Source organism: Ochotona curzoniae, unplaced genomic scaffold (assembly GCF_017591425.1).
Source record: "Ochotona curzoniae isolate NIBS_2020 unplaced genomic scaffold, NIBS_Ocur_1.0 scaffold_3890, whole genome shotgun sequence".
Lineage (NCBI taxonomy): Eukaryota > Metazoa > Chordata > Mammalia > Lagomorpha > Ochotonidae > Ochotona > Ochotona curzoniae.
The window spans coordinates 1,710,535-1,736,921 of record NW_024467115.1 but is presented as its reverse complement, the minus strand read 5'-3'; the positions used below and the strand labels follow the sequence as shown (position 1 = coordinate 1,736,921).

At 43.0% G+C, this 26,387-nt stretch overlaps 1 protein-coding gene across 1 annotated transcript in view; it reads left to right on the top strand.

Annotated features, from left to right (window-relative positions):
* MCM9 (minichromosome maintenance 9 homologous recombination repair factor) overlaps positions 1 to 10,315 on the top strand; it is an 80,367-nt gene extending 70,052 nt beyond the window's left edge. The window contains exons 9-13 of the mRNA XM_040965531.1: positions 1,212 to 1,414; positions 2,533 to 2,736; positions 3,745 to 3,827; positions 4,288 to 4,433; positions 7,379 to 10,315. Coding sequence (XP_040821465.1) covers positions 1,212 to 1,414; positions 2,533 to 2,736; positions 3,745 to 3,827; positions 4,288 to 4,433; positions 7,379 to 8,867 — 2,125 coding nt within the window. The 3' untranslated portion in view covers positions 8,868 to 10,315. The remainder of the gene's footprint in view (positions 1 to 1,211; positions 1,415 to 2,532; positions 2,737 to 3,744; positions 3,828 to 4,287; positions 4,434 to 7,378) is intronic.
* The last annotated feature ends 16,072 nt before the right edge of the window (positions 10,316 to 26,387 follow it).

The window sequence follows — 26,387 nt, the reverse complement described above, 5'->3', positions numbered from 1 at the left end:
CTAAATGTGGGATCTAGAAGCATTTTTCTGCCAATGCTTCAAATCTTCAAATTTCTGAGCTATCTATTGTCTTTTCTTTCTCTGTGGAAATTTATCGTCCATACTGAGTGCAGCAGGTTAATCTGCCTCCCGTGACACGCAATCTAAGCATCCCATATGAGCACCAGTTCAAACCACTGCTGCTCCAACTTGGAATCCAGCTTGCTAATAATGTACCTGGGAAAGCAGTGCAAGAAGGCCTAAGTGCTTGAGCCCCTGCCACTCATGTGGAAGACCCAGAGGAGTCCCAGGATCCTGACTTCAGCCTGGCCCAGCTATGGGTATGGACATCTGGGGAGTGAACCAGTAGGCAGAAGATGTATTTCGGGCCCAGTGTGGTAGCCTAGCAGATAAAGTCCTCGCCTTGCATGCACTGGAATCCCATATGGGTGCTGGTTTTAATCCCAACGGCCCCACTTCCCATCCAGCTCCCTGCTTGTGGCCTGGGAAAGCAGATAAGGATGGCCCAAAGCCTTGGGACCCTGTACCTGTGTGGGAGACTTGGAATAGGCTCTGGACTCCTGGCTTTGGATCAGCTCAACTCTGGCTGTTGCAGCCCTTGGGGAGTAAATCAACAGATGGAAGATCTTCCTTTCTCTGTCTCTCTCCTCCTCTATATATATCGGACTTTGCAATAAAAATAAATAAATCTTTTAAAAAGATATCTCTTTAGTCATGCATCATGCCTCTAATTCTGCTATCAAATAAATGGGGCTTTGTTTTATTTTTAAGTAGGGCTTGCTTTACTTGGGAAGCAAATAATAACAATAAAAGCCAGAAAACTGGCCCTTCTTTGAACCAGGAGTGTTGTCTGGGTCTCTTGGTCCTGCCAGTGTGGTGTGGAAGGAGGGTAGAGTATCCTGCTGCCCCGTGATCTGGGGCCTGAGCTCCTTCATGTAACTCTGAGGCTCCAGGGCTGCTCTTCATGCATCCCTGCCAAGTGGAGAAGATAGCAGAGAATGGCACAGGAAGGCGGGTCCTGGGGTTGCCTATGTTCTTCTATCCTCATGCCATTGTCCAGACTTGGTACCATAGCTCTACTTCACTTTTGTCTTTCACAGTAGTTTCTCTAGATTTAAGACTACGAGAGCAGGCCTGTTATTAAGGAATAGATTTATGTTTTTTATTTGAATCTCACATCAGTGAATTGTACTCCCCCTTTCTCTCATTAGTCTCGTGTGCAAGCTGAACACAAGGACCACCATCCTGGCAGCAGCCAACCCCAAAGGCCAGTACGATCCACAGGAGTCTGTGTCTGTGAACATTGCCCTGGGCAGCCCTCTCTTAAGTCGATTTGATCTGATCCTGGTTTTGCTTGATACCAAGAATGAAGATTGGGATCATATAATTTCCTCCTTTATCCTAGAAAATAAAGGTATGTGAAGACAAGCCATTCAGACCAGTTAAATAAAGAAAGCTCCCTGATTAGATAAATGCGCAAGACTCCCTTTCTAAGATGCAATAGAGAGATGCATAGGTAAAACACAATCAAGGAGCCGATCAGCGGTGTACGGAACCCTGAGCAGAAGGGGCTGCTTCTGTCTGCTATCTATGAGACTGTGGTTGGGGGATTTTATTTTGTGATGACTGGGGCCAAGCTTAAGATGTATAATTACCTTTTACTAACTGTATCCAAAGAATTACCATTTACTAATTGTAACCAAAGAAATCTGAACTAAATTGTGAAAAAGATCTTCAAATATGGGCTTTTCTTCCAATTAGGTTTACTCAAGTACTGTTTGTTAATAATTATTTTGAATATTTTAACCCCTATGGAAACTTTTGTTAAACTTAGCTCTTAAGGCAGCGTGGGCATTTGGCATCTTGATTAATATGCCATTTGGAGCCTTCACATTCTATATCAAAATGACTTGTATCCCAACTCTTAGATTCCCAACTCCTTGCTGCTGTGCACTCTGGGATAAACAGGTGATGTTTTGCATATTTGCATTTTCCCCATCCATGAGGGAGGCCTGGACTAAGTTTCTAGTTTCTGGATGCCGATGCCATGATTCAATTGGCTAATCCTCTGCCTGAAAATGCTGGCAACCCATCTGAGTCCCGGTTTGTGTCCTGTCTTCTCCACATCCCATCCAGCTCCCAGCTTGTGACCTGGGAAAGAAGTGGATTATGGCCCAAAATCTTGGGACCCTAAATGCATGTGGGAGTCCAGGAGGAAGTGCCAGTGTTTGAAACAGTTCAAGGTTCTAGTTTTCGTCTTCGCCCTTGGCATAGTCTTGCCTGCTTTGGGCATCTGGAGCATAAACCAGTGGATGGGAACTAGTTTATGTATTTCCTCTCTGCTTGCAAATATGTAGATGAAAGCTAGATCCAAGAGGATTTATTCCAGTAATGCTGTACAAAGAAACATATATAATTCAATAGCTACAGAACCTAAAAGTTTATTAGAATTGAGTGCAAGAACTCCATCAAAACCCTTAAAATGAGGTGTGTGCTCTTAGAATTTATTTATGCAGTACCTAACATACACAGGTTACCCAAGCAAATCAGAGAAGCTCTGGAGCATGGAAAAGATGAAAACCTACTTCTGCCTCATTAGGAAACTGCAGCCCACACTGTCTGACGTGGGCAATCAAGTCCTTCTGCGCTACTACCAAATGCAGAGGCAGAGTGACTGCCGGAGTGCCGCCCGGACAACCATCCGACTGTTGGAGAGCTTGATACGGCTAGCAGAAGGTACTGTGCAACAAACGGGGCTTGGCACCATGGATTCAAGGATGAATCGGAATAATCCTTACACCAAGATGCTCACAGGACACTTTAAAAGTATAGGTTCTGAACCCTGAGACCTCCATTCTTCTTAGTTTGCATTTTGAATATTGAGTGTAATATAGTGCTGTTAGTAAAGAAGAATTTTTGTGCTATCTTAAGATATCAATTCATTTCTCAGTTATTTCTGAAGTTCTGTTTCTCACTGGAATCTCTACTATCAGTTACAGTAGGATAGTTTCTATTTGGAGTCTTTTCTGTGTGGGGTTTTTAACAACCAAAGCAGCAATACTCTGTCCTGTATCTTCCACATGACATGCTCTGTATGCATCTCAAACCCTTTTTTCCTGCCATTGGCCTTTAACATTTTATTCAGTTGTTAAATAATTCTTTAAAAATATTCACATGAGCTGAAAGTATTATATGATGAAACAATATAGGCTAAATAAAAACTACTATAAAGGATTTATTGCTATTATTGGGACAAGAAATTCCTAAGCTTCAGTTTTGTTACTTTTGTGACTAGAAGGTTCAAGGATCATCAATTTAAAAAATGCCAGAGATCAGACATGAGTTTTGATTTTGTATATTTCTATAATAGACTTTTTGATTTATTAATGGTCCTTATGCCATCCTTTCCTGATATAATAGATAGAAAAAAAAAGAAATGAAAATTTGCTAAAAATCAGCAGATGCTTATAATGCCCCGTTGTGCACTGAAGCCCAGAGTACCTTTTTTTGTAAATACACAGAATTGGCACACCCACCAAAAAGTGCCTAGGCTGTGCAGATTAGACCCCGAATGGGAGAAACAGCCTCAAAGCTAGTTGAACATAAACCTTTGTGCTTATTCTTGTGAAACTAATTTACAATTAGTACCTCATTTATTAAATCCAATCTAGGGGAGGAATCAGGTAGAAAATGATATTTTTACCTCAAATATACCTGAAAAACAAGTGCATTTTGTTTTCTCAGCTCATGCCCGTCTTATGTTTCGTGATACTGTGACCCTGGAAGATGCTATTACAGTGGTATCAGTAATGGAATCTTCAATGCAGGTGAGCATATTTTGTGTATCTTATGTCTACCCTTATTACTAGGCAACATAACAAGAGTCAGAAAAATGGTCATAATGTGGATCTTTTAGTTCTTGGAAATATATCCAAAGGTAACCTTATATAAGAGGGAAGTATGCTGGGCAAGTAAATGCTGTATCAATGGCTGTGCGCAGCAATGGAGAGTAGCTGGGGGTGGGTCTCAGTCCATTTTTCCTCATTCTTCTCAGCACACCTGAAGGCTGTTCTTGGTCGCACTAGTGTTGTTGGAGCTTCCTGGAGCAATGACTGCCACCAGGAACTCAGAGACTCAGCAAAAGAGGCTCTCAGATCATCCTGATGTTTAAGATAGGGTTGTGGTGGGCTGCTCTCAGCCGCCTGGGGACAGTGGTTACTCTTGCAGAATCTTGCTTCTGTGCAGACTGGGTTTGCTAACTCTTCCTGGTATTTTCTCTCCCTTCAGGGAGGAGCACTGCTAGGAGGAGTGAATGCTCTCCACACTTCCTTTCCTGAAAACCCTGGGGAACACTACAAGAGGCAGTGCATACTTATTCTGGAAAAGTTAGAGCTGCGGAATCTCTTGGTTGAAGAGCTTAGAAGACTTAAAAGGTAAGGAAGAAAAAACAAACAAAAGAAAGTATAAAATGGGAAGCCCTTGTTTGTACTAAGTACAAAATCTGTCTGTACTGTCTGTGGGGCAATGCTCTAGGTTTTATTGCCCTAGAATCAACCACCCAAAACTCAGTGGTCAAAATAAAACCAGTACTACTTCAGTATCCACTTTCTGCTTGGTGGAGTTGGCTTCTATATCCTGAGGTCTGTGGTAACAGGTCAAGAAAGACAGTGTTTCAGAATGTACCTTTCGTAATGATTTGCTAAAATGTGGATAATAGACATGGAGGCAATAGGTGTGTCACATTCATTAGTTTCTTTCCAGCCTTCCACAGGTATGCAAGGTTCCAAGGCTTTTTTGGCCTTCCTCCACTGCTTTCCAAGGCCATAAGTAGAGAGCTGCATTGGAAGTGGAGCAGCTGGGACACAAACCTGCACCCATATGGGATGCTGGTGCTTGAAGGTGGAACATTAGCTTGCTACACCATTATGTCAGTCCCTTGATGTTAATCTTGAAGCCAGGGTCTGGTTGGTGGATTGTGTGTGAAAGTGGGACAATTTCAGAAGGGAACTTGGAAACTGTTCTGTAATTGCTGGATATGTCAAGTAGAATCTTGAGAATTCTCTTCCTAGTGTTTCTTTCTAATTCACTCCCAACTCTTTGCCTAGTGTCATTCCTTTTCTAGTTTGTAGCAGCCTTCCTGAGGATGTGTGGGCACTATCTTTGTCCTGGTAGTATCCCAGGTGCCTGGCTGTGTAAACTGTGACTAATACTTGTATTGAGATCAGTGCTATCCCAACCCCACTTCTCTATGGTCTCCGAGCTTTTATTATTTTGGGGCTAAGAGCAGTTATTCCTTTGGGCTTTTCAGGCATCTCCAGAAATTTGTTTTGGCCTTGAAGAAGGGCTGGTCATTCTGACTGACCCCCACCTTTTTGAAGTTGGCATATGCTAGATGCAGAAGAGGAGGAGGGAATGAGGACTCATTAAATGTTAGAAAAATAGTGGTTGGACATCTCAAAATCAGCATCATGTTGGAGGCATAAGAAGGTTAAAAAGAAAAGTTTCTGCCCTAAAGTGTTGTTCTTTTTTTTTTTTTCCTACTGGCATTTCTTTATAATGCACAGGCATGTTACAGTGTGGGTGCTAAAATCAACAAAACCAAGTAGATTACTGCTAAGACTCAGTCTATAGTCAGTCTTCTCAAGTGAGATAAACCGAACACTTGGATTTTACTCTTTAGGAGCAAGTTCTCATTGCCTTAAGGTGGTTGCATGATCATAATAAAATGCTTTGCGTTTTCATGATATTTTCTTTGAGAAAATACTTTATTACTCACAGTCTGACCTCAGCTCGTGGCTATCCTGTCCATCTCAAAACAGTGCACAGATGCTATTTTTTATGAAAGTTTAATAAAAATGCAGGAATTTTATGTAGAAGAAATTTATAATTTCTAAAGTAAAAAATCTTTTATAAGCTATTTTACCCCTTAAATTTCCCATCTTTTATCATGTTGTTACGATGCCTTAATGATTCTGTGTATATGACATCAAGTTTACATCAGGTAGTGTGTTAGTAGTGAATTTGAAAGGTTTTTGCTTTTTTGTTTGATTGTAACTCAGATTAGTAGCATTGAAATGTGAATTTGTTGCCTTCATGTTTCTAAATACATAAAATATATAAAATATATTTGAGTAATTCCTTGTGGATTTTTTTTCTGGCTGTAAGGGCAGTACTTTATAGAGTATTTTTTAAGGAGCAGTAAGGAATTAAGAAAAAAAATGAGTTATAATCTTTCATTCCTAGACATAAGTGAGAGTGCTTCCAAGGTTAATGAAAAGTGGAATTTAAAAGTTAGTTTATTTTGGCATACACACAGAAAATTTAAAATTCTGCGTAGTTTTGTCGTAAATAAAAGTTCATGGAAATTGCAAATTATGTAAAACTACACATCCAACTTAATTGTTTTGTTAACTTTTTGAAGCATGCTTGTGTATTATTTACATTTTCATGCATCTAAATATATTCTCCTTTTGTGCTTACATATGAATTTTGGAATAGTTTGTCCATCTTTGTGGAATGTCTTCAGACTTATTCCGTGAGAGTGGAGTCCTGGTGTACTTAATAATAAAAGGTCATTTCCAGGCTGTTAGGAAGGGCTTTCCACAGGAACTGTTTTGGAGAAATACAGTCCCTGATAAAAAGTGGCCCCCTCCAGCATTATTTCCATTTCTGCTGTGCTCTGAGATTTAGACTGTCACTGAGCAAATCCTTTGAGAGGGTAGGTAACTAACTTTAACATTTGTATTAAATCAATGGATAGTAGTAGCTCAGAACTGGTGTTGAAACATGCCTGGGCCTGGGGTGGAGTGTCGTGGATGACTCTGCCAGGAGTAGGAATGTGCAGTGGGCAGTGGGAGACTCAGCACAGAGGTGTTGCACACTCTCGGCTCCTGTGGAAGGTGCCTGTCTAGATGAGGTGGAATTCAGAGATGTGAGAGATCACGGTCTCTGGTCTTTCGCTCTGCAGCCTGTGGCTGCTCAACAACCACAGCCGCAGCTGACCTGGTCAGCAATCAGCTGCTCTACGAAGGTGTCTGTCCTGTATTTGAACATTTAGCATGAGAGAAGTGATTAAGCATTTTACTCCCGACATCAGCTACTTAAGTGAATTAAATGAAGTTTCATGGAGAACTAAACGTGAAGACAAAATTTGTGCTTCGTTTTATCTTACTACAGTTTCAAGTCAATTGAGAATGCGTAGCAGAGTAAACTCCATTTTGATAAAAACGATTATTTTTTCTGCTCTAAGAGACTGTATTTGATATTAACTTGGATCTGTGTTGAACGTAAACCTTTGAGATGGCATCTCAGAGATTAAAGAGAGAGCTTAAAGCAGATTCTCTTCAGCACATGTGTTCTTTACTTGTCTCTGCTACAGGTTACAAAGTCAGAGTGTGCGACCATCTCAGCCGCAGGTGGTGCGGCCTGCAGAGTGTAGCCCAGGACGCTCAGGAAATGATTCAGAACGGTCAGAGTTCAAAACTTCAACCCCGCAAGAACTGAGCTGTGGTGTGCATACCTCCTCTCAGGAAGGCGACAGTCCCAGGAGAAGCCCACTTCCGGATCTCCCATCCCATCTGGAGCCCAGTGCATCAACAAGTAGCAGGTATTCAGCTGAGCACCAAGGTGGCAGAGATGAGAGTTTGCACTGGTTCGACCTAATGGCAACTTCTCCTGTGGAATCTACCAGCTCTGATCTTGTGTCTCCTGGTCCCAAAACAAATGAGGAAAACATGGTTGAGAAAATCTTGAACAACAAAGTGCAGAGCAAGAGCAAAAGGAAGCCAAGGCAGAGGAACAGCTTGGAAGCCAAGCGACCTCCGTCACCAGGAGAGACAGAGACTGCACCGAGGAGAGGGAAGGGCGAGAGTAAGAAGGCAGAAAAGGTGGCACCAGTTTCTGCAGCAACAATACCTGCTGGTGAGCCAGACTTGGCACTGACTCATCAAGTCCCTAAGAAGCTGCACACACTGCCCCACAAGAAACAGGCCCAGGAGCACTGCAGAAGCCCTGCCAGGGTGCCTTCCACGCCCCCAGACCCATCTCACTCACAGTCCATCCCTGTGCACAGCCCAGAAAGAACGCTAGAAACTCCCAAGCGAAAGAGATCCAAATCACTTGCTCAGGAGGAAGAACCTGAACTGGGAAGTGTTGAGAATCCAAGTGCCCCTCTAACCAAACTGGCAAAATTTACTTTCAAACAAAAGTCCAAATTGACCCACTCCCCTGAAGACCACAACCATGTGTCTACTGACACAGTTAAAACAGCAGTTCATAGTCCTAAAGTTCCCCAGTGTAAACCAAAGAAAGAAGCAGCTGTGTCTGTGCAGGTTCTAGAAGCACCAGCATCTCCCTCGGGAGCCAAAAGCTCAACTCGGCTGCGAGGAAAGGCAAAGGGGCAGGCGGGGCAGCCACCGGAGGACGGATCCAAGGAGAAGGTGCAATGTGCGCCTGAGGAGAGTGTGAGTCGCCCCAAAGCAGGGCCTGGGAGTGTCCCTGGGCATTGTCCTGCAGCTCGAGAGAGAGGCAAACAGGAGGAGGTTTCAAGCGAAAGAAAGAGTGGTAAGGTTCATGCTCGCACAATAGCCAAACTGGCAAACTTCTGCTTTACTTCCTCATCAGAATCCAAATCAGAATCCAAATCAGGATCTCCGCCTCCTCTTCCTGAAAGCAAGAACTGGAGCGGGAGTCGCCCGAGTGCTCCTCCTACAACCGCAGCCACAGCACTTGGCAGCAACAGGAAGTCGTTTCAGCTGGGGTCAACTGAGAGAATGCTCCTTCCCCAAAACCCACTCTTCACTTTACCGGAACTAGATGATGAAGCGTTAGATTTTGACTGGGATGAAGAAATGAAGAAAAAGCCCTGACTGTGAGAATGATTTTTGATGCCGTTTCACCTTCCATGACTCAACTCAGCACCCCCAAGATGTGTGAACTTGGGTTGATGAGCGTGTGGCTGTTGGCCACATGGCAGGCCATTCTGAATGGGAACTCCTGGCAAAGGACTTTAGAATGTCAGGCCTATGTGCGTGACTTAGAAGTTCTATAATCAGTGTAGGTCTGCTTGATAGCGTGCAGTTAACTGACAGTGTGGTTGATTTTGGAACATTTGTATTCCCAAACGTGTTTTCTGTTTTTGTTTTTATGTCTTTGTAAAGGGGAAGAGGTCTTCCTTCGATTCTTTCTTTCATTTCCTTAGGAACAAATGCCAGGAAAGTAGCACTCAGAAATCCAATATGATCACAGAATGCTTTTTCTAGTTTTTTTTTTTTTACTTGTACCTTTGCCTGATGTGTATAAGTATGGAGACTATTAATGCTTCGAATGATTTGCCAGAATCATGTGGTATTTCAAATAGTTTTATGTCTACTGTTGGACATCAGGTAAGTTAGACTGGTGTTTTTCTTATTTCTGGAGGTATCCTTGCAGCTATATGGAATTCTTAAGTATCTGACTTACCAAACAGCAGATTTCCAAAATAAGGTCCTTTAAAATTTTTTATCTTCAGTCAACTTTTTGTGTTCCAGACTTTTGTTCCTTCAGCACAACTTAAATCCTGTGGTGAGACGTGTGCAGTAGTCTCAATCATACATCTACGTCATGGTGCATCTACCCAGGGCTTAATAGGGAAATGGGATTCCTACTAAGTTAGGATTAAGTTGTGTTTAAAACCAAGCCAGTTACTGTGGTGGGAATAGATAACACAGCTTTGTCTTTCTGTATGCTTTTAAAATCCCTTCTTCCTTTTGATTATAGTAGGGGTTGTAAAATTCCGTAATCACAACCATTCTTTTCAGAATCATGTGTATAAAATAATGATTGATTGGTTCCTTAATTGTCAGAGGGACTTTTGGACATGGAAAATATTCAAAGCAATCAATATGTACTTTGTGTACCTAATTAAATTCATATGGAGAGCACAAAACTTAGGAATCCCAGTTTTTCTTAAGCATTTAAACATTGATTCCAAAATCAGTTAATTGAATTTCCTGAGAAATTTTAATTTATTGCAAGTTTAGCTTGGATCAGGTCTTTGAAGTCCTGAAACAATTCAAGGAATTGATTAAAGATGTAAATAAGCAGTGATTATGAAATTTACTTTTTAATATTCACCTAAACCTATTCTAAAACATAAAGACTATGGGTTAAGTGATTTATTGTTTTACTACTTTTTTAACAACTTCTCAATGAAGTATGATTCCTGATTTTGACGTCGTCCTATTTTTCTATACTATTGGCTTGGATTTCAGTGTTACTTGTAGAAGGTAAGGAAAAGGCACGGGTCTGGGTTTTGGACCAGCCGAATCTCAGTCTGGACATGATCTGGTTGTATAGACAAGAGAAATTTGAACTGAGCCTCTATGGAGTTGACTTTGTTATTTAAATGGTAAACTTTTAAGTCTTTGTGAATTTTTGTCTTTGAAGCTGGGCATCTTGTATTAAGTTTTGTGTGAATGACAATATTTAGCGTATTGTTCTTCATTAGGGTGTTTGATTTATTTTGGTGTTACTTGAAGTGTTTACTAGAATTTTTGATTTAGAGTTTTCGCTTCTCAGTGGTAATGGATTTAATTTTTGTAGTTAATTTATCTGTGTAAGACATCTAGTCATTTCTGTTTTATCTATAGAAGCTCTGGTTGTTTATGACTGCCTCTATCACCTCCCAACTGGTTATTACTTGTAACCACCATAAATACCATTGTTTATGCTAATCAGTTTCTCTCTCCATTTTCATACTTTATTCCAGGAGCCTTTGGCCAAATTCCAAGTTTTTTTGTTTTGTGCTTACCCTAATATTAATAGCTGCATGTAAATTGCTAGAAGACATAAAATTCCATATAAATACTCCCCTTATTAAAAAAATGAAACCTGTGTCATGACCTGTCTATGTGTCATAGGCATGTTTCTGTGTGTGTGCTTTTGTACAATCACACCACGTGATTCATGGGAATTCTCCTTATGTCGACTTCATGTTCTTTTAGCACTCCCATATTTCTTAAAGCCTCTGCACTAACTTAAAACGTCAGAATGTTCCAGATTTTTTTTCCCTGTGTCAGGCTGTAGAAGACACACTCGTGAGAGTATCGTGTTTCCTCAAGATGCCAACTGTGTGAGAAAACAAACTCTGGGTCTCAGGGATGCCCCAAAAAGTTACCAGTGGACAAAAGTTCTGCTCTTTTGGGTTGTTTGTAGAGCATGTGACAGTTTCAGTGTCTTAGCTCACATTTTACCCTGCCCTGTCCCACTTTTTAAGGGTGTGCTGTCACAGGTAAAGCATGTTCTGTAATGTGTATACCAAGGACGTACACAGGTGCATTGAAAAATATATATAGTTTAAAGGTCATTTCTTTCTGGTCCAAGGAAAATTCAAAAAGCAAAAAATTATTTCTGAATCAGCTTGTCAAAATATTTTTATTTCAGGCAAGTAGACTCCTTGAAGAGCAGTTCAGCAATGTATAAGTATTTAAGTATAATAAAAACTGTAATTAATTTTCCTTGTGAGAAGACCAACTAGAATTTAAATTATATTAGTACCATATAGCAGAATTGGACTTTCTGACATTATAAGCATTAATCTTCAGTGTTAATTAATCTTAATCATTTTCAGTATATTAAGGAAATGCAGGCAATGCAGCATATTCTGAAATCCTTAATTTTTTTACTTAATTTTAACCAAATTTTAAATCTCTGAAGTTCCACCACAATTTTATTTTTGTGGTTGAAAAATCTTAGTTCTAACAAACCTACATATTGTTTACATTCACTTCCTTTCCGTTGCTTCTCCGAGTACTAATTCTGTGTGGACAGAAGGTGCTATCCACAAGGCTTAAGTCCACCACAAGGAAGATCCCTAGAGCACACCTTTAGCCAGTCCACAACTTGTAGGAGTTTGGGAGTGACCTACCTTGGACTTGTTGTCACTCAGGAACACGTAAGAGCAGGTGAGGCTTTCAGAAACAGCAGGTCAGTACTCCCATTCGAATCCTGACAACTGCCTGGTATGCGAGGCTGGAGTGCCTTGGCTTCAGCATTCAAAGCACCATCTCCTGTGTCTGCTTGCTTTGTGTTCACATTCAAGAAAAAGTAAAAGCTTCTGGCTTACCTTTGAGTGGGTGCTTTTATGCACAGAAAAATGGACAACTGATAACCATGGACACAATAATTGTCCCTCAGTGGCCAATATCTCAGCTGTACTTTGAACACAAGCCAGTGAGGTCCACAGCAAAATTTATACAGCTCCCTTGGCAAAGATGACCCAATTGCCTTCGGTGGCATGTTCTCGCTGCCAGGTCATTATAACAGAATGTTGCTGTTGGTGTCATTTTGTGCCCATAGTCTAGCACCCAGTGACTCACGGGGAGCATGCCATGCCACACCCTTCAGTTGTTCTGATGTCAGCACTGCGCTCACTTTGTTAGAGGCCTGAGAATACATCTAAGAGTTACACTGATAGAAGTGACCTTGACAGATAACTAGGCTAACCAAAAGTATTGTTTTGTCCTTGTAAACACTGATACAAGAGACAGCTCAAATAAGGAAATAGGATATATAGACTCTGAACTACTCAAGAAACAGTAAAGTATCTGGTGTTCACAAACTATTTCTCAGCTGTTTTTCATGTTTACTTAGGATCTTAACACTTTGACTGAGTGGAATCACAAAGTAAGCATCTGTACCAGGTTCCTTTTTATGTCAGGTTCCTTTTTATGGTGAAGCCAGTGTAGAGACAGTGTTTGATATTTCAGATCTGAGTTATTCAGGGCCCATTGATAAAGACAAACAAGTAATATAGCAAGGCTGGAAAGCAGTTGAGTTGTACAACTAGCCAGCAACTAGCAACCTGGCTGTGTGCAGTGGCCTCTTCCACGGAAGTAGAGGACCAGACATGTCTGAGTCAGATACAGTTTGGTTACAAAAACAGAAACCCCAAAGGCAAAACAAATAAAACTAGGGATGCTGTGAGGATCTAGTGGGGTTTCTCACTAAGGAAGGGAAACAGGCTCACCATGCTGGAGTGTGTCAGAACCTGGAAGACAGGGCTGAAGGCAGTTCCCCCAGCCTCAGGTGGGCCCTGGGTCCTCACAGTCTTCCTTTACTACTTCTTACCTGATGTGAGGGGCTGCCTGCCCACCCCACCTAAGCGCTGCATTCCTGCTGTCTGTGCTCATGCACAGCTTTCCTGGGGCCAGGTGCCATGTAGCCTTTAATGATTCTGACCGTCATGATAGATGACTCAACTTGAGCTTATACGTTGATGCAGGTTCTATGTAGTCGTTTGTTTTTCCCTTCCTTTCTAAACTGTTGGTTTGTTCTCATTAGATTGAAAGGAGTGGAGGTGAGGGTAAATGACCTGAGCTGTAGTTATATCTGCTGAGTGTATCGTGGGAGGCAGTGACTAGCCAGTCTACTAGCTTTTCTTTGCAAGGTTTTGGTTATTAGTCTGTTGTTCTGCAGTGCTTGTTGATTGTGTCATCATGACCTCTCTGTGAAGACATGCCAAGGAAGCTGTGTACATTTTGCTGTGGACCTCGTTGGCTGTGTTCAAAGTGCATCTGAGATATGGGCCATTATTTTATTTTAATTTTGATGATGTTTACGTAGTTGATTAGGGTGGTAAGGGTCAAGGAATAGGGGAATGTGGATAAAACCAGTGTTTCCACATTCTCTTTTTTTTCTTCTGTATCTGGGGGAATGGGAGGAGATAAGGGGAGAAGCTGCACCCAGCCCCCCAGCCACCTCAGTACCCAGGGATGGGGACTGGCCACCCAGCATCATCCCAGGGTCCCCAGTGTGGAGCATTCTCTGAGGATTGTGCACAGTAGTTCTGAAATGCTGTTTATCTAGCTGAACCAAGGATGAAGAAATCCTTCCAAGGTCCGTTGACTGACAGTCCATTTGCCTAGGTATTTGCTGCCAACACCTGGCTGGGGTAGGTGATCAACTTGTTCTACCCCCTTTCTCTGTTATGGTACCATATGTCCTCTGATAGTTCCAATAGACTGCCATATCCTTCATGTGCGTCTGGGTATGTCATCCACTGTTCCACCCAAGCTACTGAGGAGACCCAGTTCTGACACATGCACTCCACAGTCAGACCATGAATCCTGTGTGGTTGTGGTTCTGAGTCCAGTGGTTCAGTTGAGAGGGGATCTGTAGGCCCCAGTCTCCCAAGGATTAACTCCACAGGCTAAATGTATCAGGCCATGATTGCCTTTCCTGTTACACCCTTGAGAAACAAGCTGTGCTGTGGAGTTAATCCTTGGGAGACTGGGGCCTACAGGGATCCCCAAAGAAAAGTTGTCTGAAGTGATCCCAGACCTGACTCTGTGTCTGCTTACCAGTGTGGGTTCCAGCTCTGTCTGTCTCCCGTGTCAGTCTATGCATATACTAGTAGTTGGAATTGCTGGGTCAGTTCTTTCTCCACCCCCATCTCTTACATAAACCAATGGATGCTGCAGCTCAGCCCAACCCTGTCCTCCACACATTCAGCCCTCACTTTCACCAGAGGACGTACAACCTAGTCGGAGTGACCCCCACTAACCCCAACTAGGCCCACCCTAGCCCTGGTCTCTGTGCTTGTCAATTTGTACAACCAGGCCTGGTTCCAGCCACAGATTGTGTGTGCTATTTAGTTGCTCTGATGCAGCTCAGCATAGCCTCGCCTCTGTTTTAGCTTTTGCCATCAGGTGCTCCAACCTGACCTGGCCTGACCCACCCCTAGTCCCAGTTCTGGGCAGCAGGTGCTGCAGTCTAGCCCTGCTTAGTCTGCTTCTATGCCTGGCTCATGCAAACTGTTAGGTGTGATAGCCTAACCCGGCATGACCCATGCTGCAGTCTGGCTCCTGCACATGACAAAGGGCTAAGGTTGGCCTGACCTTGTCTGATCCACCCCCATCCAGAACCGCCCCATACACTAGCAAATGGGTGGAGTTACCTTGTCTGGCCTGACCAACACCCAGTCCTGAACCACATGCTCACCCGCGCAAGCTATGGCCCACCAGGGGAGTTTCCCACCAGCCCACTCCGAGACCCAGATTGCACATGTACCCTTATCCAGCATAGTCTGCTCCCTCCGTCCCAGCTTTTGTATGAGCTGATGGATATTGCAGCCTGGCCCTGCCCACAGCCTTTTTTGGGGGTGTGCCTGTGGATGCTGCAGCCTGGACCTCCTCAGCCTGTTTCCAACCCCAGACTTGCTCTGCCTCCTGGGATGTTAACTCCCAGCTCCCCACAAACCCCTGTTGTATCCCTTGCCCCCCTGCAAGCCGTCAATCCCAGGCCCCCCAAGTGCCAGTCTTCCCCACCATGGCCAGTGCGGGAATAATGGTGGTGAGGCTGCCCCCAGCCACCACCAGTGCAGGAATAACAGTGAAGGGGATCCCTTCACTTCTTACTACTTCACTAATAGTAGTATCTATTATTTATTTTGATAGTCTGCTGTGTGCTGGTCATTGTAAGCATTTTTAAAGTAATAAGAATCCTTAACCATCTATCATCATTACGTATTATCATCCTCATTTTATACATAAGGTAGTGCTGTATCTTAGAATTACTAAATAATTTGACCAAAGTTACATGACTAGACACTGATGCACTACCTATATTAATACCTATATTAATGAAGTTAGAGAGAAAATAGCATATACAGGAAACTCCTTACTTTGTCAGGCTCTGGATCCATTCCCCACTGGCATACCTGAACCAGCATATCCACCATAGTGTCCTACCTTCTGTCCAGTGCAGTACATGACCCATGCCTATTCTAGCATTGGGGAATGTCGGACTTTGCCAACAGAATCACATGCAGGTCTTGAAATTCAGTAAATCTATAGCTGGCTAATTTTTTAAAAAAGATTTTATTTTCATTGCAAAGTCAGATATTCGGAGAGGAGTGGAGACAGAGAGGAAGAGCCCCTGTACGATGATTCACTCCCCAAGTGACTGCAATGGCCAGTGCTGCACTGATCTGAGAACCAGGAGCCAGGAACCTCCTCTAGGTCTCCCACGTGGGTGCAGGGTCCCAAGCCTTGGGTCATCCTCGACCGCCCTCCCAAGCCACAAGCAGGAAGCTGGATGGGAAGTGGAGCTACTGGGACCAGAACCAGCACCCATATGGGATCCTGGCACATTCAAGGCAAGGACTCCAGTTGCCAGGCCACGGCGCCGGCCCCATAGCTGGCTAATTTCTAAAGTGATTATTTTGTATGCCTCATGAGTGATGTTACAAATATCCAATGGCCTTTGGCAGAAGGAAAAAAAAATTCCCTAATCCCACAAGAAAATCCTTCTCCTTGTATACCCTTCTCACCCTTTCTAGGACACAGGTCCAGCCATTTTCCCTGTTTCATCAGTTTTGTCCTTTCTGCTGTATCATTTTCACCAACATATAGATATGCTGATCTTATTCCCATCTTCCAAACTAAACAAAACGCATCCCTCTCAACCTTATTTCCCCCTTTTAACACAAGTTTTTTAAAATGCTTATTCCTTGTATTTTTCATTTGTGTCCCTTCTTTTCTGAACCCATTGTAGTTCAGTTTTTGCCCTCATCTTCAGTGTTCCATTCCGTGTCCTTATCTTAATTCCATACAGTAGATTAGTCTCCCCTTCTTGAAGTGTGTCCCTTAGTTGATAGACCTGTAGTTTTCCTTACCAACTCTTTAGCATTTCCATTGTTTATCCAAGAGCCTCCTTATCTCCAAGACATTTAATGTTTGTTGAAGCACAGGGTGCTTTGCTCTCGCTGGCCACTCCCTTTGATATTGTTGCTGAATGTTGGGCTCTTGGTACTATCTCTTAGCTGACAGTTCTTATTTCCTGAGCTGCAGACTCCTGCATCCAGCTGCTATTCACAATTTCTACTTGCTTCTCTAAGACATCTCATCTGCAACACATTTCAGATCATATTGCATTTCTCATTCTCTGAAACTAACTGCTTTCCTATCCCAGTAAGTGGAGACTCCATCCAATTGCTTAGGTAACACTTCGATAATTGTTGTTCCTGTACTTCACATTCAGTCTGTCGGCTGATCCTATTGAATCACAATCAAAATTGCATGCAGAATATTCCTAGCATGTTTGCTATCAGTATATCCGAGCTACCATTGCTTCTTGCCCTTTCTCTCCTTGGATATGTGGACATGCGATCGTGTTGTGTCTAACCACAGATCTTTGATTGGACCCCTACCTCATTCTAGGTACAAGTCAGAGCCTGTATAATGATCTCTGAGGCTCTGCACGGGCTCTACCTGCTGCCTCTTGTGGCTTTGCACACCTACCCCGTTGTTGTTCCTGTAGGATTCTTTACACAATCCAGCCCTGGGGCCTTTCTTACTTACTGTTCTGTATGGAGAATACAGCCCTTGAATTAGCAGAATATCACCCTGAAATTCATCATGATTTTGCATAAACATCATCTCTGATCTTGGAATCCTAGTATATCCAAAACTTCAAAATATTTCTCTCATTGTTAATTTTTGCATGGTATTTTTATTACCTCACATACTGTGAAATGTGTTTTGTCATGTTCCATTTATTTCATTGTCTGTGATAACTGAGGGTGAGGGAAGACTGAAATGTACAGTGGAAGCAGCTGCTTTCTCTGCTCAGCTGCTGTGATAGAAGCCCTGGCACATCTACTCCATGTGGTACAGCAGCTGTGGTTGGCACCACTGGTTAACAGAGCCGAGAGTATGCTGCCGATGTTTGTAGCTTCTGACGTTTGAATTCAGTGGAAATGGGAAAGAGAGTAGCACTCTGCTTGCTTTAGGTCTTTCAGGGTGGACTGGTTTATGCCATGTGCCCTGAGATACTCGTAGCTGCAGTCTTTCCCTAAAACCTGAGGACAGCTTTAGAGTTCTTCCCCCACTCTGACAGCTTTTCCCAAAGCAAAGAATGCTGCATGAGGATATGAGCATTCTCCTAACGTCCAAGTTACAGTTAGAAAGTGGGGAACGTTCCTGTTGCTGCGTGGGCCCCTGGAGCAGCTTGATCCACGGTCACATGAGGCTAGGCCTGGAGTCCATTTACAGGCATCTGCCGCCCTCACAGCTGCTCTACCAGGCTAACCATGCTTTATATACTTTTAGGTATCTGTTCTCGAGGCCAATAGTCCTCAAGATGCAGGCCTATTTCCTTTCCTCAAGGGATAATTATCCAAATAAATCCATGATGGTCCCTGTGGGGGAATAACTTGGGTCATTTAGTCCTGCCAGGGTGTTGCAAGCCTGGGTCTCTCCTTCAGTCACCGAACTCTGATGCCAAACATCAGTTCCAATTCAGAATCTGACCGAAGAACTATGAGCTTTTCCTGGTGCAGCTGCCCTCCCCCTTTTGTGCTCCTTTCTTTTGTCTGTGCTGATCCGCTTACCTGGAGGCCTTGTTCGGCCATGGATTGCAGGGACCCACTGCCAGAGTCTGTACCTCTGCATGTCTAATCCTTTTCCAGTCGAGATTTGTCCTGCAGGGAGGCGACCCCACTTTGAGAATCACTGTGGACTGCCCATCCGTCTTGCCCCTGAACTCCAGCTATTTGTAAAGCTCTCTGTGAGGCATTTTTCCAGCCACTCTAGCCTAACGGTGAGAAACTCAGCTTTCCTTGTGACAGTTAAGCTTTGGCACCTGTTATTCCAGGATGCTTTCACATGAATCAGTCTCGGGGGAGAGTTCATAACCTTGGCATAGGGCTCTCTGCATCCTTGGACAGCACCATTTTGTCCTGGGCCTCAAGACACCTTTCATGCAGGGTGACAAGGTGGACCACACAAGGCATTCCTTTTTATTCTTCATTAAATTTGCTCAGACATCTCTTTTGTGGAGAGCTTAGCCTCACCGAGATGTTTTCAGTCTATAGACCTTGTGTCTCGCCAGCCTGAGGGGGGGGTTTGTTGTTTTCTGCTCTTGCCTGCCTCAAACAAGGATTGTTCTAACAGTGAATGGGTAACCTTGAAAACGAAATCTGGGTCAGCCCGTCCATTGTGCAGCCTTTCACCACTAGGGGGCAGGAAGTCTCCGATAGAGGGTCTGGAAAGGCTGGTTGCAGAGCTGTAGACTTGCCACAGATTTAATGCGCCCAGTATCAACAGCTCTTCAAAAGTCTGTCTCATTTGGGCAGCAGAGGAATGGGCTGCGAAAGTAGGAGTGCCTCAGCAGACATTGTATTTGATTGTTTTGGAAAAACTGCTGTATCCTCTGTAGGTTTTGAAATCGCCTAGCTAAAGAGCAAGGCTAACATAGGGCTTTGAATCCCTCTGAACCATGAGCTTGGAAATCACTTAATAGAAACCTAGTGTCTGAAAGACTATACAGTAAACAACAGGGATTTTGGAGGAAGGTGGGGAGCCGGCAAATTCCAAATTCTCAGTCTTTGTAGGGGGTTTTATTAATTAGAAGCTTTAAAATTCCCCAAATCTGACACAAGCCATGGCCTGTCTGTGGAGATCACAGTTCAGCATCCTTTCAAGTGCAATGATGAGAACGCTGGACCGAACGCTGGGCAGTGCTGCTCCCTGCTACCTTGTGACCACCAGGAGAGCTTACACATTTGGACATCACCAGATCAACAGAACAGTATAGTGTTTCCTCTGTGGGACTGTTCCGAACCACTGGCAAGTACCTGTTCAATACCTCCTGTGTGTCAAGCATAGTGATGGGCCCTGGGGATTTGATGAGCCGGACAGGTGTGGTCAGTGCCTGTTTTAGGTGTGGATTACCCATAGGACATTTGATGTACCTACCACACATACCACATAATGGTTCTTTTAAGTTTTCTTTCCCTTCAAGTTAGAGAAGCAGAATCAGAGACAGACAGATCTTCCATCCACTGGTTCACTTCGTAAAAGACTGCAACAGCCAGGCCTGAACCAGGCTGAGGCTAGGATCTGAGAAATCAGACCAGATCTCCCATGTAGGTAGCAGAGACCCAAGTACCGGGGCTCTCTTCCTTCTTCCAGAGTGAGCACTCACAGGAGTCAGAAGTAGAGCCAGGACTCAAATCCAGGATCTCTGGTATGTATTGCAGGTATCCTAAGAGGTGTCTTCACCACTGTGCCAAACACTCTCCCCCAACATACTGATTTTTTTTTTCCCATTCTCTTTCTTCTTTCCTCTTTCTGCCAAATATGACATTATAGAACCAGCTCAAGATTCTCCTTGGCAAAGTGGTCCTCTGGAAACACAATAGGGCTTTACTCATATCTTATTATTTTGAGTTTACCTTTACTCATTTGTTTTTCAGGTGTGCTAGGCTAAGGATCTAGAGTAAATATCTGTCATTTTTCTGTCCACCATTGGTGAGTCCCCTTCATTGCTAAGGAATTTCCACACGTTCTCTGACCAGCCCCTCAGCTTCCCAGCTCCCCTTGAACTCAGAGCATAGTTGCATTGATTGAGCCTCAGCCAGTCAGTTGCACACTCCCCAGTCTGACATGGGAGCTGAGGAGCCCGAGACAATGGGAGGAAGGATACTTCACCCAGGAGAAGAGCTGAGCAGGTGCAGATCTCAAGGAGTGGTTGCCAGTGCCCTGGAAAGGCCCTGTGTGCTGCCCACAGCATGGCCTGGTTTGATGGTATCAGCTTGTGGCTCTGGCTGCTGTTAGTTTCCCCCTTTGTACAGTCTGTTTTCAAGTCCAGTTTTCTGATCTTCCCACTTATTTAAAAGCTACCAAATTCTTTGCAGCCAAGTTCTTTTATACCCCAGTCAGTACAGATGGGTTTTATCACATGCAGCTTAAGAACTCTGTTTGACACAAGGTAAGAATTGATATGTCTTTGAACCTTGTCCCACAGGAGCTTGGTGCACAAATGATTTTCATTAAATACCTGCAACAGAAGGAAAGACAGGGTCCTCCTGAGCATCTCTACATTAGCATCTACATTTGTGATGCTGAAAAGTGATATTGAGGCATGAACTCACAGAGCTTCTGAACATGGAGTCTAGTGGGAGAGAGTAACAATGCTGTGAAAATCCCATAAAAACACTGCTATAACTGCAAGTGGGGTGATAGGGGGCACCAGGGAGCACGCAAATCAACTGAGATGTGCCAGGACTGCTGTCCTGTCCATTCCTGCTGCTATCCAAAAAGATTATCAACTGGGTGATAAGTAAGCAGTAGGAAGTTATTTCTCCAAGGGGGGTTGGGAAGCCCAAGGTTATGGCAAGCATAGTCTCTTAAGGGCTTGCTCTGCTCCCTAGAGAGCTCCCCCTTCCTGTATCCTCACGTAGAAGAAGGGATGAGAACTGTCCTCTCGTGGTCAAAGGACAAAACAGAGAAAACATGCAGGGAGCAGCAGAAGTCTCTTACTAGGGCAATAATCCCATTCACAAGGCCTTGCTTCTTCTTTTTCTTTTTTTAAATTCGTTTTATGACACAGTTTCATAGGCTCTGGGATTAAGGCCTTGCTTCTTAATGCTATTAAATTAGGGATTATAAATTTCACAATAAGCTTGTAGAGATAAAATGTTCAATATGTAGCAGTGCTTTGGAGATGAAGGCACAGCATTTGAATGAGATCTTCAAAGTAAGAGAGTCAAAGTTCAAGAGGCCTGGGAGACCAGTTATCTGTGCAAGACCAAAGCGAGATTCTTATGGGGTGTGAGGGATTTAGCCATTTGATTTGCTAGAATCAATGTGTTCCTGGTTTAAAGTGAGGCAGTTGCCCTGGCTTGAGAGGGAAATGAGCTTGAGCACAAGATTTGGGTATAAAGAAAAAAGAATTAGGAGTAACCACCTAGGAAAGTGAAAGTAATAATACAGGGGACTCAAAAAAATGCAGAGACCACAATAATCCAGTGCAAGCTGCCCAGGTTGTTAGATTTTCTCTAGGAATACTTGGCTACCAGGGTGTAACAGCAGAACAATTCAGTGGCCTAGAACTAGGGTTTTGAAAAGTTGAGGGTAGTTATTAGAATTTGGAACTCTGGACTTTAGGTGTGAGGTCTGCTCAGAAATAACTAGGCATGCGATTTAAATCTGCCTTTGAAACTCAGACATACGAGATGCAGGGGTGAGGTGACAAGGGCCCCAGAATAGAGTTCTAACTGTAATCTGCATTTGTCACATTTCACGCCAACCCAAAGGCCATGATGAATTTTGAATATGTAAGAGGAAATTCTGCGTTCAATGGAAAATTCTAAAATAGCCACCTCAGTATACCTCCATTGGGCATCTATATGCTTTTCCCATTTTTGTGGTATGGGGCCACTCCATTATTTCTCCTACAAGGATAATACATAACTACAAATGCATTGATAGTAAAACTAACTATAGTAGGTGTCATTATAACCTGTTTTTCAGATGAGAAACTCAAGGGTAAAGAGCTTCAGAGGCCTTTTTGAGGCCACAAGGGTGGCCATGGGAAGGCTGAGATCAGAACCCCTAGGATCTGACTCTGTGTGTGGCATCTTTCCACCTCTCTTTCACAAGGACTGGATTTTGTCCCTCTTCCACCCTCCAAATTCATGTTGAATGTTGTCCCCATCATAAAACCTCAGACTGTAATCATCTTTAGAAGTGGGTCTTTACTATTAAGATGAGGTCACTGTGTGGGCCCTGATATCCTTATAAAGACAGAAGTTTGGGATACAAACAAGCATACCATCATACAAGCCAAGGAGAGGGGCCTGACACAGCTCCTTCCTGCCCAGCCCCCAGAGGGAAGGAGCCCTGCTAGCATTGCCTTCTCCAGTGTCTGGCATGCAGACCTGGGTTGCAAATTCAGAGTCTCCAGGCATGTGGTATTTGTGGTCTCTCTAGCAAACTATTATATTTATTCATAGATCATTCATTGAGAAAGAGGATATCAAAAGTAAACTAATCTTTTAAATAAATTCCCCTCAAGTTCAAGTAAAAAATCATGAAAATCTTTGCTGCATTCCAGAAGATAATGAAGGGTAGTTGGATCATATTTTAAAAGAAATAATCTGAATTCAGTTCTATGATAGGAGTCAAGTAAATAGGAAAATCATACTGTATATTGAAGTGGTGGCATGAAGTAACACAGACAAAGAATAGCTCAGTTAGGGCTTAGTGTGTGTGTTAACTAGCTGTCATCCCATTCAGAGCACCTACGTATGGATGCCATAAACAGGGGGCATGGATTTATCGATGGGGAGATGAAGTAAGCTGAGCATTAAGCACAGAGTGCATCCTTAGAGCACAGCAGGACTTTCATTAATAATGAATTCTGTCTTCCCCATGTCTTCCGAGTTTCCTACTAATGCTGGAATTATTGGGGTGAAACATGAAGCCTTCCAGTAATTACAGGCAATTGAGAGATTCTTAGTATGATAGCATATTTCAAAGGAAAAGCCTTTTCCAACACATCTGTTATTTTTCTGATAAATTTCAACCCACATCACATGCAAGATGATGTGTTGTCTCTGTGGCCCTTGTCGTGGTTAGGAGTCTGGAGATGCTCGTAGCCTGGCCCTGGGAGGTCTAAATTGTGGCCATTTGAAGAGAAAGTGAATTGGGGAACCAGTGTAGTTACAAATATGAATCATCTAAAGGATTAAATGCCCTGTTTGTGAGTTGAAATTGTAAACATAGGCCAGCCCCATTATATTTTCTATTTTTCTGTGCTTTACAGAACCGTATGCTTCAGGAATAAAAAAAAAATAAAAAGGAGCTGCATTGTTTCATTTTTGCAAACATTATTATCTTGTTCCTCTACATGTCCAGGAGCTCCTCTTTTCATTTTTGCAAATTTATGCTTTGTTAACTTTGAGAGGCATTACCAGTATATATAGGCTAATATGACAGTGAGGTTGACATGATGCATGTCCTTAGAAAATAGGAGAGTGGCCGAGAGCATTTTTTTTTCTTCAAAGTGCACTGATCCTTGGCAATAACTTAAATTGAGGTACCATACTTGAAAAAGCACCGTGATTCATATTTGGGAATGAGAAAGAGTTTTGTAATTTTCTAAGACCAGATACAGTGGTCAGACTCAATGCATGTTTAATTAATAAGTGAGGGGAACAAAGGGGAAGGGATGCAATATAGGCAAAACTAGAGGGAGCAAATACAAAGACAATGGCTAAAATGAAAGTGATGCGAAGAGGTTTCACATCAGAGACAGGTTTGCAAAAGTGTGCACCTTAGGAAGAAATATAGGACCATGTGTCTCAACTGCCGTGCCATCCCATACCTTGTCTTGAATGTGCTGCTCATTGAGTATCCCTTATCTGCACTGCCAGTGTTTCCAGTTTTGGGGTTTATTCATGTGTAGTACATAATGAGATATATCCAAAATTCTTTTGATTCATATACAACTTTTTACAAATAACCTGAAGATATTTTTATACAAGCAATAATTTTGTGCATGAAGCAGACTTTCACGGTGTAGAATTTTACAGGACTGGCATCAAGCCAATGTCAAATACTTCCAGTCTCTGAAGCATTTTGTATTTCAGATTTTCAGATTGGGGTTGCTTACCTTGTATTTTGTTAAAAACTTGTCACAGTTTTTATAGCAAAATCAAAAAACACCAAAATTACATCTTCAGTATACAAGCCTCATTCCAGAAGCCACTAAGACCTGCAAGCCTGGTGCTTTTTCAGTAATGAGAGACTACTTTTTGGCCAATGAAACCACAGCCTGGTTTGGCAGGATGTGCTGGGCTGAGGAAGCTTGCAGGATGGGGATGTACACCACCATCCAACATCAGCAGGCAGCTGCCTGGGCTGGCGCAGATGCAGGTGAGAGGCTGCCAGCACCCAGATTCAAAATTATAAACTGTGCCCCCTCTTTCTTTTCAGGAAGCCCCTTTAGTGCACCCTCCGGGGACAGGCCAGGTGCCTTGCTTTGCTATCCTCACTGCTGTCTTTGGTACACTCCATTACAGGTCAAAAAGAGGAGGTCACATGAGCAGAATGGAAAGAGTTGAGTAACAAATACTTATTTACAAGTGGGGTTTTAAATTCTTTGCCCTTGCCTGATGAGCCACAGTGACTTGGTGCAATCCATTCGTTTTGTGCTATTTTCCATTCAGTACCCTTTGGAACCATCTTCAGGTTTCTCATATCCTATGATCCCTTTGCATCTCTGCCTGTCCTGATGGTTTCTCAACCATGTAATTTTCACTAACTCAATTCTAATGGTATTTCAAACTAACATGGAGCTGTTGAGCTCTGATACATCTTAGCATACTTTTGCCCTCAGCAGTATCCAAAAGGCAGCAGTTAATAAAAATCCTGCTGAGAGGATAGAATATTATTTTATCTGATGGTGAAAAGCAATTGAATTTGTATACATGTTTCTATTGTCGTGTCTTCCCTGCCCCCAGGTGAACCTTGGACTTAGAAGTTTCGTGAATTCTAGGAAAGTAGGGGTGCTTGGAAGTGGGCAGTTTGGTAGGCCATTTAGCATATGTCCCACCACCTGCTCACAGACCATGTGGAAAGTCACATATGTGGTAGCAGGTGTCACACAATGGAAAGTGAATGTAAGAAGTGAATTTATGTCTTTTCATTCAACTTTCCTTTAAATGGTCTCCCCCTTTTAAGAATCATTCAGATATATTCCCTTTAAATTTAACACTTTACAAAATTGAACTCTCATTTCCTGGAACTACAGGCTGGCTGGCAGCCAGCCCTCAGATGAGGCCCTGTGGAGAAGACTTAGAATATGAACTCCTCACTTGTTTCTGATGGATGCATATTAAACCCCAAGGGCTGCAGGGTGAGGTCATGGATTGTTCTCTCTGCCAAGTGTCGGTTTGTCTTATACTTCCTGTTATTATTCTCTTACATCATGCATAACCCAGTGCCTCTTAGCCCATTTCCTCACATGCCGTTTTCTAATCTGCTGTGAAAGAAGACTATTAATATCCTTGCATTTAAGAGATGCAGTGGGGTCAGGGCTGAGAAACAGCTGTAGATTGCCAATAATGGGCTCGTGTAATACAAGGCAGAAATCAGGAAATGGTATATTATTGGTCATTTGGAGAGAGGAAAAGTTAAATAACCCAGCCAACATCAACCTCGTTCAAATAGTTGAGGTAGTGTGGGATTGTGATGGAAAGCAAATGAGCTTACTCACTACCTGATACAGATGAGTATGAATCCTGCCTGTCATACTAGGTTCTGTGTTATTAGACAAGTTTCTTAACTCTTCCAAGCCTCCTTCCAGTATAAAAGCAAATTGTTGCTGAAAAAAAAAAATCATGTATTGAGGAGTAGCTGGTATGTAGAAGCAATCACCAAATGGTAGAGCTATTATCAATGCTATATTTGTGCCCACCAACCACTGGCTTGAGGTCTGCTCTGCTGAGGCAAGGAAAAATGAAGATAATCAGCAAGCTTGCAGGGCCCTGAAGAAAGCAATGTTAACCTACATTGGCTACTTGACTTGCACTTGCTATCCCTACGCATCCTGGCTAGTAT